Below are 15,894 nucleotides of genomic sequence, written 5' to 3' on the forward strand. Positions count from 1 at the left end.
TTATAAGTATAATAACAATTTTTTTAATGGTAAGGAAATTCTGACTAGACCGACCTCAACCCTTACAGATTTTTTTGGTTCAGTGTTTGCGAGCCATACACTTGGGTGTAATATATATATAATAATATAGCATCAGTGATAAATTATAAGATCATTGTAAGACAGTACTATTTTTTTTTTCTTTTTCTTGCCATCCTTTTTTACTTTACTACTAATATGTATATCTTTACATTTTATTTGGTCATGATGAAAAGCAAATTAAATTGTATAGCTAAGAAAAAGTAGGGTATACTTCGTAGTCCCTCTGTCCCATATACATGACATAGTCAAACATTACACACATGTCAATGCACTAGTTTGACTTTATTTTTATATATTAAATATTAATGAAAATTATTTTAAAAATTATATTATAGAACTTTATATTTAAACCTATCTAACAACATATTTTATGATAAAATATATTTTTATTATGTTAGTAAAAATTTATGATCAAACCTAATGCATGAATAGTGAAAAAAAAGTCCAACATCTCATGTATTATGGGACAGAAGGAATAATTTGATTATAAAGCTAATTTCATGACTTTATCCATCAACATAACTTAAGCTTGTTTTACCTATACATAACAATTTAATTTCTTCAAAATAGAAGTGGTTGAAAGAGTAGCGCATTGCCAACGAAAAGCATGCGACAATCAATGAACACTTAAAGTCGGACTAGTATGGTCATACCAGTATACCACCCTATATATGGTCTAATTGCAAAGCTGTTTAATCGTAACAACTAATAACTTAAATTGACGCTATTGGAGTTGGAATTACCCAGTCCCAAACTTGCCTCCAATTGATCATCGATAAGAGATTTACATTATGCTTATGATAAATACCAGACTCGAAGATTTTGGTATTATTTTTTCTTTTAAATACCTCCATGTTTCAAACTAGATTGGGTATGTAGTTGAATTGGCCTTGTCGACGGAGCTCCGCTTGATCGGCCATGAGTGCAAGTGTAATTTAATTCATTTGTTTGTCGGTGCACAAGCGAGTTGGAATCAGGCCCAGTCGGGCGCGGATGCGTGACAACGAGAAAATTTCACACTGAACTTTTATCTAATAAATGCATTGATTTTACAAGTCAGTCATAGTAAGGATTGATAGACTAGAAGTTTTGATTGTTGATTCTAAGAGAGGTAAGGGTAGTTGGCCCTGTCGAGTAAGCTTCGCCTGATCGGCCATGAGTGCAAGTGTAATTTAATTACTTTGTTTGTGCAATTGGGTACACAAGCGAGTTGGAATTAGGCCCAGTCGAGCGCGGTTGCGTTGTCACGCCAGCAAACCTAATGAATCTTTTTTTCCTTAAATTTGTAACCTTCATTGTAACTCCCATAGTTAGTCTTATTTATATGTGTTAAATTTTTTTCTTTATTCTGGGTAATATCTTTGTTGGGGAGGTTAATTGTATCCTTTAATATTACTTTACTGTTTTATATATTCATGGAATCATCTTCAGAAATTTTACACAACAAAATAGCTAAACACAACTCTATTTGAACATATTTAAGTTTACGTGACTTCAACCTCTCACCCAAAAGTCCCTCTGTGTTAGAGTGGTTTACTATGTTAACATTAGTTAATAAGTCGATGAATATAATTGAGCACCGTACCCTAGTTTTTGGTGTTAGTAATGCAACCAGAGAAGTTTGCTCTCCTTTGGTTGAAGACTTATTGTATAACAATCTGATACATGGTCATGTACCTATATCTAGTTAATACTACACGGTTGTATGGTATACGTGGTCGTGTACCTTGTACTACATAGTTGTGTGATAACCCTTGTACACATATTAGCCACACATTCGTGTGATATACATGGTCCCGTCGGATCATACATCTTTTCGGGTTTGGGTCGGGTTTAGGTCGGGTCAATAAAAGGTCGGGTTACATTCGGGTCGGGTGAAAAATAAGTCGGGTTAAATTCAGGTTTTTACGTGTTTAAACTAGTTAGGGTCGTTATCGAGTTCGAGTCGGGTTTGGTTCAGGTCAATAATTTTCGGGTTACATTCAGGTTGGGTCATTCTTGGGTTTAAGTCGGGTTTGGTTCAAGTCAATAATTTTTGGGTTATAATTTAATCAAGTCTGGTCATTTCCAAGTCGGGTCATTCTCGGGTTCGAGTTGGGTTCGGTTCAAGTCAATAATTTGCGGGTTATAATTAGGTCGGGTCATTTCCAAGTCGGGTCATTGGAACGGCTAGACATTATGTAGTTAAGTGAAATATTGAAGAATAGAGTTAGGATTCAATTTCCGTTCGAATACTAACATGAGATAACGACCTATACATGTTGATTCAATAACAAGTCGGGTCAATAACAAGTCGGGTTGAATTTGGGTTGGGTTAATAACAAGTCGGGTTAATTTCGGGTCGGGTTGAAATTTGAGTCGGGCTAGTAACAGGTCAGGTTAAATTTGGGTCGGGTTGAATTTAAGACGGGTGGAATTCGGGTTGAATTTGACGGATTAAAACGAGTTTGGGTCATTCTCGGGTTCGAGTCAGGTTCGGTTCAAGTCAATAATTTACGGGTTACATTCGGGTTGGGTCGTCTCCAGGTCGGTTCATGTTCGGGTTCGGGTCTCAAATACTTGGGTCAATTCAACTTGGGTTTAGGGTTGGTTTCAGGTCGGGTTAGGTCAGGTTCGGGTCACCATTTTTTCGGGTTTAGACGGGTCGGTTAATAAACGGGTTAGGGTCGGTATTTCGGGTCGGGTCAGCTTTTGACACCTCTAATAGAAGGTGATTTCTAGTTAATAAAGTGGCATACTAATTCGTTTACTCGAGATACGTACAAGGATATGGAAACCTTGACTTTAGGAGCATGTTTAAGGATTTGAAAACTTAGAATTATGTTGGGAAGAACTTGTGGATTGGTTGAAATTGTATGGCATTAATTGTGAGATCACTCATACTAGTGAGCAAAAAAAATGCTCATTCTCTCTCTAGCCACTTTCTCTCTCTTAAAACCCATGAGCATTTTTGGTGAGCAAATTCTATTCCACAGTGAGCAAAAAAAAAAAATGCTCATCATTCTCTCTCCTACTTTTTCACATACCCCACCAACATTTCTCTCTCTTACACATCACCATATTATTATTAAATATATTTTGGTTAATGAAGTTTTAGTGCTACTAATTACAACTATACCATTATTTAACATAATACAAATATTAAATATTAATTAATAATATTGAAAATGTGTCAAAATGGATTTCTATTTATAGAGGAAAAAAATTATAACTGTTGCTGATTTATAGAGGAAAAAAATGGATATCCTCACAGGCTTGACTGATGCGCCCTGTCAGCAGCTGCATCTTTATTTTTTATTTTTTTGCTTTTCTCCCTTCAAAACGCACCGTTTTCGGGAAAGTTGTTCAGTCAGTTTCCCAAAACGCACCGTTTTGAAAGGTGAGAGAAACAAAAAAAAAGGCGCCACATTGGAGAGTTGCTGGGCCCCACGTAGTTACTATTCATCCTCAATTTTGCTCATAGGATGAGCAAAATCAGAAATGGTCATGAGCATTTTTCAATATGCTCATTAATGGGGAACCATTTCTAACAAATTTGCTCACCATTTTTGCTCATGAGCAAATAAATGCTCACTGATGTGAGTGCTCTGATCAATTCTTGATTTGATTGTTGCAATTGGTTTTTATTCAAGTATGAGGATTGTGTATTATTTATTTATCTTATTATTATTATTCATACGTTAATTTGCAAGATAAGCTTAGAGACAAAGGTACGTGAATATGTGGAATGAATTATTTTATTACTCGTTCATGATTATAGAAATGGAATGAGTAAAGGAAGAATTAAAGTCTTATAAGACGGGGTTAATGATTTGAGGTGCCTGATGCACATAAGGTCTTTATACACCGAGGTAATTAAAGGATTCAATAATAAATATTGCTTGTCACTAATAAATCAAGGAATTTGATATTTGATTGATTGTATTGTTTGCATACGAGTTATTACCAAGTCTAAACTTGTCACGTAAATAGCAAGATGGATGAGCAATAAAACTCTGGATTGGTGCACATCTAGAGTAATTACAATCAGGGGTTGGGTACACGGGGTATAAGCCGTGCACTTTTCTAGAGGCCGTCTGATTTACGAGTCTCTTGTTTCAAATACTTTTTAAAATTATAAGGAGTTAGATGAGATCTCATACTAGTTATGGTCACGGAGTCGCGCTTGTGGCCATTGGATATTTATTAATGTTTCCGAAAAGAGGCATGGGTTTTTTCTTTTATTGATGTTTCAAATGGAGCATGGAAGGACAACCTTGTCTATTGCTTAATCCAATGAATAAAATGAAATTATTTATTTATTATTAATTAGTGAAGTCTTAGTAATGTAAATAGTTGAGTCATGTGTTTGAGTCTATAATTAAATTGTATTTGATGATTGATTATTAGTAATTTCTTGTTATATTTCATAGCTTGTATGTACTCAGCGTTGCTGATTGCGTGCTTTTGTGTGTCTTTCAATGGTCATGGCCTTCGCCTTTAATGACCCTGTAATATAATGATCCAATTTTTACACTTGTAATATTGAGGAGCAGATTAACCACGGGCTTTTATATATTCAGAACTTGCATCAAGGTGGTAGGATTTTGAGTGGAGTGTTGGTTACCATTCACAGTTTATGTTATTTCTTACTTTTGAATTGATTTAAACTCTAGTTGTTTTATTTACCACTTTTACTGGGTTTTGAATAAGGGCCTTAATGGTTCCAAGTTGTAAGATTTAATTTAGTTTTGATCGTTGGTTTTGAAACTTTTTTTTTTTTACTGAGTTAGTTTTTCCTATGCTAAATTTTGAATTAGTGTTAACTTGTGAACACTCGAAGCATGTCAGTAATTTTGTTGGATTTTGTTCAGGGTACTCATAGGTTTGAAGTGAGAATTATTGGGGTGTTACAGAGTAAAAGTATAGTCCTATTTCTACTTTGCTTTTGGGTGGATCAAAATTCCAAAGAGTAATGTTGAATTGTCTCATTATAAATTTTATTAATATCGAATTTTTTTAATTTTTACGCATACAAAAATGGAGATATATACTTCCTCCGATTTCTTTTGGATTCAACACACCTTTTAGCGCGGTAATTAAGAAAGGTGGGGTTTACATGATATAATAAACTTTAAAATAGGATGAGTGGTTGTTAGGAATGTAATTTAGCGGGTCATGTGCTTTAAATAGGGGATATAGTATAGTTTTTCCCTAAAGTAACTTTCCTTTTATAGTGTGTTGCAAGTATTGTGACATTTCCTTTTTAGGGAAGTGTTGCAAGTAAAAGAAAACGGAGGAAGTATGTTTTAAGACGTGTCTTGTAGATTGTAATTGTTTGGTGCTAGATATGACAAATGATCTTTGGGCTAGTAAAATAGTCCAAAGCCCAATAGAGTGGATCCTATGTGGTCACACAACAAGGGTATTGGGTTAAACAAGTGAGAGACCCATTAATGAGCCTCATGAGATCATGACATACCACATGGAGTGTTGGGCTAGAGTGGTTTGATTAGGCTTAGAAGTTTGGGCTTGACATGGACTCTTATTTAGAGATATGATCTTTAAATAAAATTCATGCCTAAGGTTGAATTAAGTCACAATTAACATACAGTGAATTGTGACATAAGGCAACCGAGTTTCCCAAACCCTAATTACCCTTTTCTCTCTCCTTATTCACGGCTCTCTCTCCTCCCCTTCACGTCCGTACGGCCGGCCACCCTTGGTGGTTCGTGGTTAGTTCGTGTCTCTCTTCTCTGTTGAAGGTTGATTGAAGCGTTCAATCACAACTAACTAGCATTAATGGAGGTTTAACTTGTGCTCATGGACCAAGTAGAGGAATCATGCTTGGGGTTCTTTATCTCCCATTGTTCTTCCTCGATTGCACGTGAAATCACGCTTCAAAGTTATTTTTACTTGTTCATTCTGTGTTATGCAATGATCTTGGTTATTAGATGCTTATGAATATGATTATGAATTTCTGCTTAGAGTATCTAAAGTCCTACAACCCGGACTTCGGGTACCCGAATGTTCGACTCGGTTATCGAGTACCCCATAAGGTATCCAATAGTGATAATTTAACTTGATAAATTAGTTATCATGATATTTTTTTAATACTAATTAACAATAATACAACATGATCTTGACCAAATATTAATAATACTACTAATCATTGATATTATATAGTGATTGTGAAGTAAAGTAAGATTTTAAATATTGAAAAAGTAGATTTAAGTAGGAAAAAAATAAATAAAAAATTGCTTATCGGATCGGAACGGGTAACCATTATTTTAAAATGATACCCAAAAACCATATCCGATAACAAATTGTCGGAACGGGTACCTGAACCGTTATGGTTATCAAATCGGGTACCCTAATTTTCGGAACGGTAATGGAACGGGTTTTCGATTTTTCGGATAGTTTTGCTCAGCCCTATTAATGTAGCTGTTTATTATCGGCGAAATATACAAAGAAATATTATGACCTAATTTTAACATGATATCATAGCATAGGTGGAGTTGAGTTGTAATCTAGGCAAATACTATGAAAAATTCACATGTAAAGGGAAGTGTTGACCCCATAAACAAACTCACATGTGAATAGAAATGTTGTCTTACATTAAATGAGTGTAAAAGCTAAGTAAGAATGAGTATTGAGATGAGTATCCCACATTAGCCCTTTTTTGTTTAAATTAATGGTTAGTGGATTATTTGAGGGTGTTAAGGGCATTTTGGTGAATTTTCTAAACATTAATGATATTTGATGAATTTTGAAAACAATGAAAGTAGTGAATTTTAAGATTGGCTTCAAGTTTTAACTAAAAAAGTATATATATGCTTGCCCAAAGTTGCTCATTTTTTGGATTAGATCGGATTAAGGGCCTGTTCACATTTACTTAATTTCAGTTCAGTTCAGCTCAAATCAGTTCAATTCAGCTCCAATAAGTTCAGTTCAGTTCCTAATTTTTTTCTCTCATAAAATATTCAGTTCAGTTCAGTTCAGTTCAGCTCCAATTAATTCAGTTCAGTTCAGCTCAGCTCAATTTATTAAATGTGAACATGCCCTAAGCCTTAGTTGATCACTTCTAAAAAATGTCATTAATAAAAAGTGGTTTTCACTCTAAAGATCACGTGTAGTGTGAATGGAATTTAAGTGGAGCTAGTCAGCTAGTGGAAACTGGAAAGTACGAAGACAACGAGAGTACGATTTACATTACTCCGTATGTTATTAACAATCATGTGGACTTTCTGTTCTTTTCTTTATTTCTTCCCTTCACATGCTATAATCATTAATGTGAGCAGTTCACTTTAAATCTCAAAGCCCACTTAATTTAAACAAATCACTTCATTCAAACCTTTACCCGTTACCATTGGGCCTGGCTAGTCGTTACGTGTATCATATTTTCTAGGAGTACAGTCAATGGTTGCCCATTTTAGGTGGGTATGAAGAGAGAGAAAAATAAAAAAAGCTTAAAAAATAAAAAAGTTGTCCTTTTGGTGAGAAATGGTTCTTGAACAGGTCATGGCCATGACCATTTGTTGAATGTGGGCATTTAGTGGTATTTCGCCACTTGTCCAACAAAGAGAGGAGGTCTTATTTATTTATTTATTTTTTTAATTGATGAAGGCTCACGTGGGAATGGAAGGAAAGGAGAATCAATGCCCAAAAATTTGGAGGGCAACCAATGTGAGTGTATGGGCATGGGAGTTGGGCATAAATGAGGTAGAAGAGAGAGAAAGTAATAAAAAATATGATGACCACAATTAGCTTGGGCATCCATTGGCTATGCTCTTAACAATTGTAGTTTTGAATAATAAACCTTTTTTTTTAATCTATTTGTATATATTAAGTATAGTAATCGTATTATTGCACGGCTTTAAACATTCAAACTAGTGAGTAATCCGGGCGTCGCCCCGAGTTGCTATTTTTGTAATTGTACAATGGGAGCATTTGTTTTTTAATGGATTTTGTATTTTGCAGTTGTACAATTGAATTTATTTAATTTTTTTTTTTTAGGATTGTATATTTTGAAATTGTCATTGTCAATTGTAACACAAGAATGAAATAGCAATGCACGTACAACGCCTATCTGACTTTTTATTTGAATGAATGTGTGTTTTTGTTTTTAAAAAATAACTTAACTATGTGGTTTATACTTATGTATTTCATTTTTTTTTATGTTTGTAACATGCTTAATAATTGTCTTAGATGGTTAATAAGTCAATTTTTTTTAAGCGGTTTGCGGTTTGAATCTCCTTACCTTCAAATTTTTTATATGAAGTGTTGATGTGGCATGATGAAGATGACTCATGCTCATTCATGTATCTCATATGTTACCCTTCATGTACTTTTGGTTTAATCAACATAATAAAACATACTATTTCCGGCTCTCTATCACATAATAAGGTCACAAGCTTTTAAATAACTCGGGTATACAATAAGTACTAGATGAAGCCCGTGCGATGCATGGTTTCTTTGATTTTTTTTTTTTTTTTTTTTTTTTTTTTTTTTTTTTGTATTTATGAGCTAAAATTTGTTATATATTTAGATAAAATTCCTAATATTAAAAGATAATATTTAATATTTAATTAATTTAAACTTAAAAATCTCATTCGCCAATTTTGTTTACGTGGCATTTGAATTATTTAATTTTAAAAGAAATTAATAATCTCTTATTTAATTGGCTAATACTAAGATTTATAATCCTACATGGCGCGCTGAGAAAATTAGATCCTACGTGGCTCTCTAAAAACTCGGGGAAAACATTAATATCATTACCTCAAAACACTATTTTTTGTCACATGTAAAATCCTATTCTTAAGTTAAGGAATAAGCAAAACCATGCAACGTTCTTAAAATCTATCATATATAAATAAAACCTAGTGCTGTCAAATTTCAAACCGAAACCGTTTAAATGCCCGAAACCGACCGACCCAAATGAGAACCGAACCGATTAAAAATCGATTTTTTAAAAACCGACCCGAACCGTATTTTAGTAAACCCAAAACCGAATCGACCCGAATAATGTTAAACCGTATAAGAACCGAACCCGTTAACAAACCGAACCAAATATAAACCGAACTGAAAGAAAACCAAACCGAAAAAGAACCGAACCGTATCTAACCCGAAACCGGTTCCAACCCGAAACCGTTTAAACTGGCAAAAAAACCGCTTACACCGAACCGTTAGCAAACTGCTTGTAATCCCCCGTATTTTTAAATATTTTATAAATGAAAATTTATTTTATTTATAATATTTATTTGTTATTTTTCATAATTTAATTTCAAAAGTTTCAAATTATTAATCTGGGTCGAAAATTATTTGAACAAATTATTTTATGCACCTTTATTCTACAATTTATGTCCAATCACACAAGCCTAACCCATTTGTTTACTTAATCGACCCATTATTTTTATGACGCCCAATCTTTCTTTTTACCCTACAATAATTCTCTCCTATAAATATCCCATGAATCTCCAAAAATTTCCCACACAAAAAGGTTAGTCTTATTTTCATCCTCCTTTGTTTCATTATTTTGCTTAATGTTAATTTAATTGTTTTGGGTTTTGATTTTAGTATAAAGATTATATTTTTAGTATCAAATTATATTTTAATGGTATAAAGATTATAAATTTCAGATTATATTTATGTTATAAATTTCATATTTTATGAATTATAAACCTAGGGTTTCAATTTATTGAAAATCATGATTTTAGGGTTTTTATGAACAATTGATTTAGGGCTTTTATAGTAATGATGTTTTGAAATTTTGGTGATTATAACTACTGATTAGTTTAACTTAATTCCAGATTATTTTGAACACATAGATTCGTGTTTTAATTTTTAGATTTTCGTTCGTTAATATTAATCCCGTTTTAATCCCGATCAGATTCTGAACTCATCCGATTTTGATGAAAAAGTAGTGTTTTCCATGTGGAAACAACGTTTTAAGAAAGACTCACTACCTTTGGTAGTGAGGACCACCCTCTCGTGGCCAAATTCAGCCTCTAAATATGATTTTCGGGCAGTTTTTGATTTTAACGAAGTTTTTTTATACTTAAAATATTATCCTTGAGTTTGATTAATAAAATTAATTATGTTTAAAGTTAATTAAGCATAAATATATGTTTTTACTGAAGTTTTAAGTGTTGAAAATAGTTTCTAAGTACTACTTTTGATGTTTTATAAAGAGGGTCTAATCACCCATTAAAAAGGAAGATTTTTAGGGGTTTTTATATAATTTTCAGATTTTTATTAGACTTTGAACTTGCTGTAATTTCATGTATAAGAGTGTATTTTAAGGTTTTTATGAAGAAAAATTTAAAGAACTATATATAAGCTTTTAATTTTAACTAAAGGGAAGGTTTTAAAGTGTTGTTTGATTTGGATTTTGAAGGTTTTAAAGTAAGTTAGTATTGCTGTAAATTTGATTGATTGGGTATTGATTGAGATGTTATTATTTGGCTTAGGAGAGGAGTTTATTGAAGGTGATTTCTAGTTAGTAAAGTGGCATACTAATTCGTTTGCTCAAGGTACGTACAAGTTACAAAACCTTTCTTTTAGGTGCATGTTTAAGGACGACGGATCGAGAACTTAGTATCATGTATAGGGATGACTAAGTTAAATTGTTTGATTATACATTGTGAATTTCGTATGACGTGCACTATTTTATATTGCAAGTATTATTTGTGCTCTGATTATGCAAGGTGCGCTTAGAGGCAAAGGTATATGATTGGTGTAATGATTAATTTATTACTCATTCATGATTATGCAAGCAGGATGAGTAAAGGAAGAATTTAAGTCTTCTAAGACGAGGTTGAGGTTTTGGGGTGCCTTATGCACTCAAGGTGTTTATACACCGAGGTAGTAAAGGAATAAATAATAAATGTTGCTTGCCACTAATAAATCAAGAATTGAAATTGAAAAGTTGTTTTTGATTGAATTGATATTGGATTGATTGTATTGTTATGCATATGAGTCATCACCAAGTCTAAACCTGTAAATCACGTAAAGTGCAAGATGGATGGGCAATAAAACTCTGGATTGGTGCACTTCTGGAGTAATGACAATCAGGGGTTGGGGTACATGGGGTATTAGCCGTGTACTTTTCTCGAGGCCGTCTGATCTACGAGTCTCTTATTTCAAATATTTTTCAAAACTAGGAGTTAGGTGAGATCTCATACTAACTACGGTCACGGAGTCGCGCCCGTGATCGTTGGATGTTTATTGATGTTTCCGAAAGGAGGCATGGGGTTTTTCTTTTATTGATGTTCCAAATGGAGCATGGGTTGGACAACCTTGTCTATTGCGTAATCCAATGAATAAAAATAATGATTTACCTATTATTAATTAATGGAGTCTTAGTAATATAAATAGTTGAGTCGTGTGTTGAGTCTATAATTTAATGATGCATGATGATTGATTATTAGTAGCATGTTATGGATTTCTTAATTTATTTTGCAGCTTGTATGTACTCAGCTTTGCTGATTGCGTGCTTTGTGTGTCTTTCTTTGGTCATGGCCTTCGCCTTTCAATGACCCTGTGACGATCCAATTTTTACACTTGTAATATTGGGGAGCAGAATTACCACAGGTTCTTACACATGCAGCATTCATCAGGGTTGTGGGATCTTGAGTAGAGAGTTGGTTGTTTGCATTTTATTTCTTTTGCAAGTTTGAATTTATATTAATTCGATTTTATTCGACACTATTTCTTTTGGGTTTGAATTTATTTGAACATTGAATTTAATCACTTACTACTTTTATTGGGTTTTGAATAAGGGCCTTAATGGTTCCAAGTTGTATGACTTAATTTGGTTTCATTCGTTGGTTTTGAAACTTATTTATAACTGATTTAGTTTTTCCGCTGCTATTTTCTGATAAAGCCTTAACGTTTGAACACGTGGCGGTAGCACGCCAGTAATTCTCTTGAATATTGTTCAGGGTCCTCACAGGTTTAAAGAGAGAATTATTGGGGTGTTACACTGCTACCCATTTGCACCGATCCATTTAAAAACCAAACTGTTTGTAAACCGAACTGGTTATAAACCGAACCGTTTATGAACCAAACCGCTTTTAAATCGAACCGTTTACAAACTTTTTTATATAATTAAATGGATTTTTTTTTGACGGGAATATAATTAAATGGATTAAATATTAGAAATCTTAGAATATTTTTTTTAAAATAGCAAGGCAAATCATTCATTAAGGATAATCAGTGTTCACAAACAAGAGCAAAACAAGCAGGCTCAGGCCCTGCCTCAAACTATTAGCAACACTACTGCCTCTAGTCATGGATATAAATTATTAAATAAGAAGCATATAATAACCTAATTGTAAACACAATAATACATTAATACACTAACTCTTATAATCTACTTCGTAATAAACTAGTAAGATCAGTATGACTAAACTTGAAACAGAACATAATATGTATTTATAAAATCAATGAGAATTTGTTTAGAATATGATGCCTAAATAGTAAATATGAAATGATTCGCGACTTTATATAAAACTTGTGAACACAAAAGGTTAGCAAATACTATCAAATTTCAAACCAAAACCATTTAACTGCCCGAATCCAAACAACTCGATAAACAATTTATTTTTTGAAACCGAAAACCGACCCGAACCGTAATTTAGTAAACTTGAAATGGAACCGATATGAATAACGTTAAAGTGGTTAAACCATCGAAGAACCGAATCAGTTATAAACTGAACTGAAAAAGAACCGAACCAGTTAAAGACTGAACCGAAAAAGAACCGAACCAGTTATAAACTGAACCAAAAAAGAACCGAACTATTTCTAACCCGAAACTGTTTGAACCGGGATAAAAACCGTTTACACCGCACCATTAACAAACCGCAACCCGTCTGCACCGAACCGTTTACTACCCGGACTGTTTACAACCCGAACCGAATTAAAACCGCTTAAGAATAAACCGAAACCGAATCGAACCGATAACTATTTAAACCGAACCAAAACTGACCCGTGAGACAATTAAACCGATTCCAAACCGACCCGATTGAATACCGAACCGATTTCAAACCGAACCGAAACCGAACTGTCAAACCGTTTTCACAGTGCTAATAAAACCCTATGTCCCTTATAAATGGGGCTCACATTTATTCAATAAAAAATATTCAAAAAAAATATCCTAAAAACCCTTGATATCCATATTTATATAGGGGGGTATACAAAAGAACTTAGGTGATTGCAATACAAGAGAAAGATAGCATGACACCAACAATTGAATCATAGAATCAATTAATTTTGTTTAGGAAAAGCCTCAATAATTGAAACAAAAGCAGGGATTGAAATGAAGTTGTGACGAGCAAAGCCAGCATATTCTAAGAGTTTGTTCCATTCATGTTGGGTCCTCTCTTTGCCACCACAATATGCCATCATCAATAAATCGCAGTCTAACTTTGCTTCCTCATAAAGCCCTTTACCCTCTAGATGTAGAACCATGTCTACTATAATCACCTTCCCTTTGGTTTTTGATACCGCCTTTTGGCAGTTCTTCAAAATCTTAAGACAATCTTCGTCTCCCCAATTATGCAAAACTGACTGCATTAAGAATTATATAAAGGATAATATAATTATTATGCATGGTGAAGTTGAAAGGGGGCAACAATTTCAAACTTAAATTAATTAATAATTGTCAATTTCATCAAAGATATAAGCATGCGGATTTCCCTACCTTATAAAAAGTAGAAAATAACTCTTAGGAATAATGTGCTACCAAATATACCCTCAAAAATATGTACAAAATTGTGTACAAAATTGTATATTTACTTTTTTACCCTCATTAATATGTTTACTCTCATTAATATATTTAATTAGGTTTTTTTTTTCATTAAACATACCATCAATTAATACAAAGTTTTTTTTAACAAAAACTTGTAATGCCTTTTTTTAAATAAAAAAAATAATAATGTTTTGTACTTCATATGTTATTATTATTATTTAAAAAGGAAAAAAAATATTGTATGTACGAAGACTTTATTTATTACCACGAGATGATTTATTTTTACTCCTTTGTGGTTGCTCTTCTTATTTACAATTTTGTTGTCCTTTAATTATTACAAATGTTGTTATTGTTTATTAGCTTTTTAATTGTACATAATTTGATGGTACGCACATAAACAACGTGGAATTTAAATGACATTCATATTAAATAATGATATTTGAGCAGACGTTATCAAGAGGTATAAATAACTTTAAAATCCTAAAATCGAAGGAAATCGATGATAGGAAAAAAAATGTATTAAATATGGAGAGAATTTTAGAGGAAAAATATAACTAAGTGGTTATTGCTTTATTATTAGATATAGATATAGATATTAGATGGTCGTAGAACATTGAACTTACATTATTAAGTTTTTAGCTACAACGAACATTTCACATATTATTACTCCGTATGACCAAGCTCACAAAAAATTCGTTTGAAGAAAAATACGTAAAATATTATTGAATCATGCAAATCAATTAAGAGTTCTAAACTAGATTAAGATACGAAGGGATGCAAATCAATTAAATATTATTTAATAATAATTTTGAAATAACACTGTCAAACTTTTGAGGGTTTTAAAAAATAATTATCATTTAAGATTTTGGTGGCTTTTTTATATTTCTACAAAACCACTATATAGGCACATAACCAAATAGTATGTATTAAAACTACCAAATCTACCACCCAAACCAAAGGTGTAACTACTCGCTAATACAACTTTTATGTAAGAGCTAACTTTTTCGCGCGCATCGCGCGCGTAGGATACCCTAGTATTAATAAAGATGTTGAATTACTACTTCCGTTTCTTCTTATTTACCACATTTGTCAAAATTGGATGTTTCATATTATTTGCAATAAATATCATGTTTTCTTTAAGTTATCATATCTCTTTATATTATCTATCTCCTCATCACATGCATTTCTATCTTTCTATTCATTAGTACTAAAAAAAGAATTATTAACTTAGGAGTCCATGCTTTAAAAAAAAATGTACCATGATGATGATGGTATTAGCACAAGGTATCTCTTTGAACATATCGCCACCAACATGGGTGATATTAGGAAATACTGGGGCAGTTTCAACAACATGAGGAAGATCAAAATTGATTCCTTCAATATGTGGGTGAGCATCTACAATCTTTGCCACGGCTCGGCCGATACCGCCACCAACATCCACTAAGGTTCCTTGAAGCTTACTAAACCCTTCCTTATACCCACACAAAATAGCATTCAATATAGTCTTGGTAACGGAAGCCATTCCTGTATTGAAAAACTTATTGAACTCGGGATCCTTGGATGCTTTCTCCCAAATACCTTCCCCATGGACTTTGTCAAATGCAATCCCACCTTCGTTGATAGAACGACCAATTTCATGCCATGGGGCCATCATTGACGGGTGGGTGAAAGTGAGAAACATAGTTGCAAGGCTAAATTCATAATCATGTAAAAGCCATCTAGATGTAGGAGTAAGACCATACAAAGCCTCTCTTTCATCTTTTGATGACGATGATGTTTGATTATATTCAACTGTAAAGATTTTGTTCCACACTAAGAACTGCATGAGACGTGCAAGGCGCGGTACATCAGGAGATGTGGACTCTAGTTTTGAAGCTATGTGTGATAAAGACATTGGTTTGCCATGCGAGTTTATGATATCAGCTATGCGGAGTTCCACTGCTGATTTTATCGCAAGCGATTGGGCAAAACTAAACAGGTGGTTGAATATTTGAGCTTGCCCTTGAAAGAGCTTATCATCACCATTCTCATTAGTAAGAATGTGTGTGTTTAAGGTGCTCATTTTTTCTCTCTTTCTTACTTCT

At 33.2% G+C, this 15,894-nt stretch overlaps 1 protein-coding gene across 1 annotated transcript; it reads right to left on the reverse strand.

Annotated features, from left to right (window-relative positions):
- Positions 1 to 13,326: 13,326 nt before the first annotated feature.
- On the reverse strand, positions 13,327 to 15,872 carry LOC145606948 ((R,S)-reticuline 7-O-methyltransferase-like). Its single transcript, XM_081662762.1, has 2 exons — positions 15,069 to 15,872; positions 13,327 to 13,629 (listed from the first exon to the last, which is right to left on the reverse strand). The coding sequence occupies exons 1-2, from the start codon at positions 15,870 to 15,872 to the stop codon at positions 13,327 to 13,329; spliced, it is 1,107 nt and encodes a 368-aa protein (XP_081518888.1).
- Between the last annotated feature and the right edge of the window lie 22 nt (positions 15,873 to 15,894).

Source organism: Chenopodium album, chromosome 23, assembly GCF_948465745.1.
Source record: "Chenopodium album chromosome 23, dcCheAlbu1.1, whole genome shotgun sequence".
In the NCBI taxonomy this organism is placed as follows: domain Eukaryota; kingdom Viridiplantae; phylum Streptophyta; class Magnoliopsida; order Caryophyllales; family Amaranthaceae; genus Chenopodium; species Chenopodium album.

What these genes read in the sequence shown, in the direction of transcription:
- LOC145606948 (XM_081662762.1), bottom strand. Translation starts at nt 15,872, where the DNA reads ATGAGCACCTTAAACACACACATTCTTACTAATGAGAATGGTGATGAT. An exon ending in CTAATACCATCATCATCATG is followed by an intron (nt 13,630 to 15,068) that starts GTACATTTTTTT and finishes TTCTTAATGCAG; the next exon opens with TCAGTTTTGCATAATTGGGG.